This window comes from Etheostoma spectabile, chromosome 2 (assembly GCF_008692095.1).
Source record: "Etheostoma spectabile isolate EspeVRDwgs_2016 chromosome 2, UIUC_Espe_1.0, whole genome shotgun sequence".
NCBI lineage: Eukaryota > Metazoa > Chordata > Actinopteri > Perciformes > Percidae > Etheostoma > Etheostoma spectabile.
Genome location: NC_045734.1, coordinates 9,003,162 through 9,003,736, shown reverse-complemented (window position 1 = coordinate 9,003,736; position 575 = coordinate 9,003,162). Strand labels below are relative to the sequence as shown.

Genomic DNA, 575 nt, shown 5'->3' with positions numbered 1-575 from the left:
TATTTTGTTAAAGAACCAATTGTCAGCCCTAGAATATCGCCGCAATATCGATATCGAGGTATTTGGTCAAGAATATTATGGTATCTGATTTTCTCCCTATTGCCCAGCCCTCCCTCTGATCATTGTGTCCGTAAAGGGGCACTAACTTTTGCTCAATTGTTAGTTTTCCAGAATGTATCCAAATAGTGTTTAGGCCTTTTAAAATATTAGAGGGTACAAGTAATCTGCTACTTACTTTTATTTGATGTTTCTGTACCCTAACCTCTGATTGTGCACTGCTCAAATCAACAGTGTATGTAGTATATCATAATCTCTTTAAATGTGTCGTTTGCTAATGTTTTACAGTATTCAAGTGCAGCTTTGTTGGCTCTTTGCCACTCAGAGAAATGCTTGTATTTTAATGCCAGTGAATGGCTGCTTCTGCGTTTGAACAGAGGGTGGTAGTCCAGAGTCTCGCATCCAAGCCGTCCACTGCCTGGTCCACAAATTGCCGGAGAGGAATCGGCAAGTCCTTGGGCTGCTTATGAAGCATCTGGCCAAGTGAGTGTTCCTTGGTCATCCCCCCCCCCCCCCCC

The 575-nt window shown here is 43.1% G+C and overlaps 1 protein-coding gene across 4 annotated transcripts in view; it reads left to right on the top strand.

The window, feature by feature from the left end:
- arhgap10 (Rho GTPase activating protein 10) overlaps positions 1-575 on the top strand; it is a 53,390-nt gene that overhangs the window by 31,151 nt on the left and 21,664 nt on the right. For all 4 annotated transcript variants that reach the window (XM_032542084.1, XM_032542103.1, XM_032542093.1 and 1 more), the window contains one exon: positions 435-540. In XM_032542084.1, coding sequence (XP_032397975.1) covers positions 435-540 — 106 coding nt within the window. The remainder of the gene's footprint in view (positions 1-434; positions 541-575) is intronic.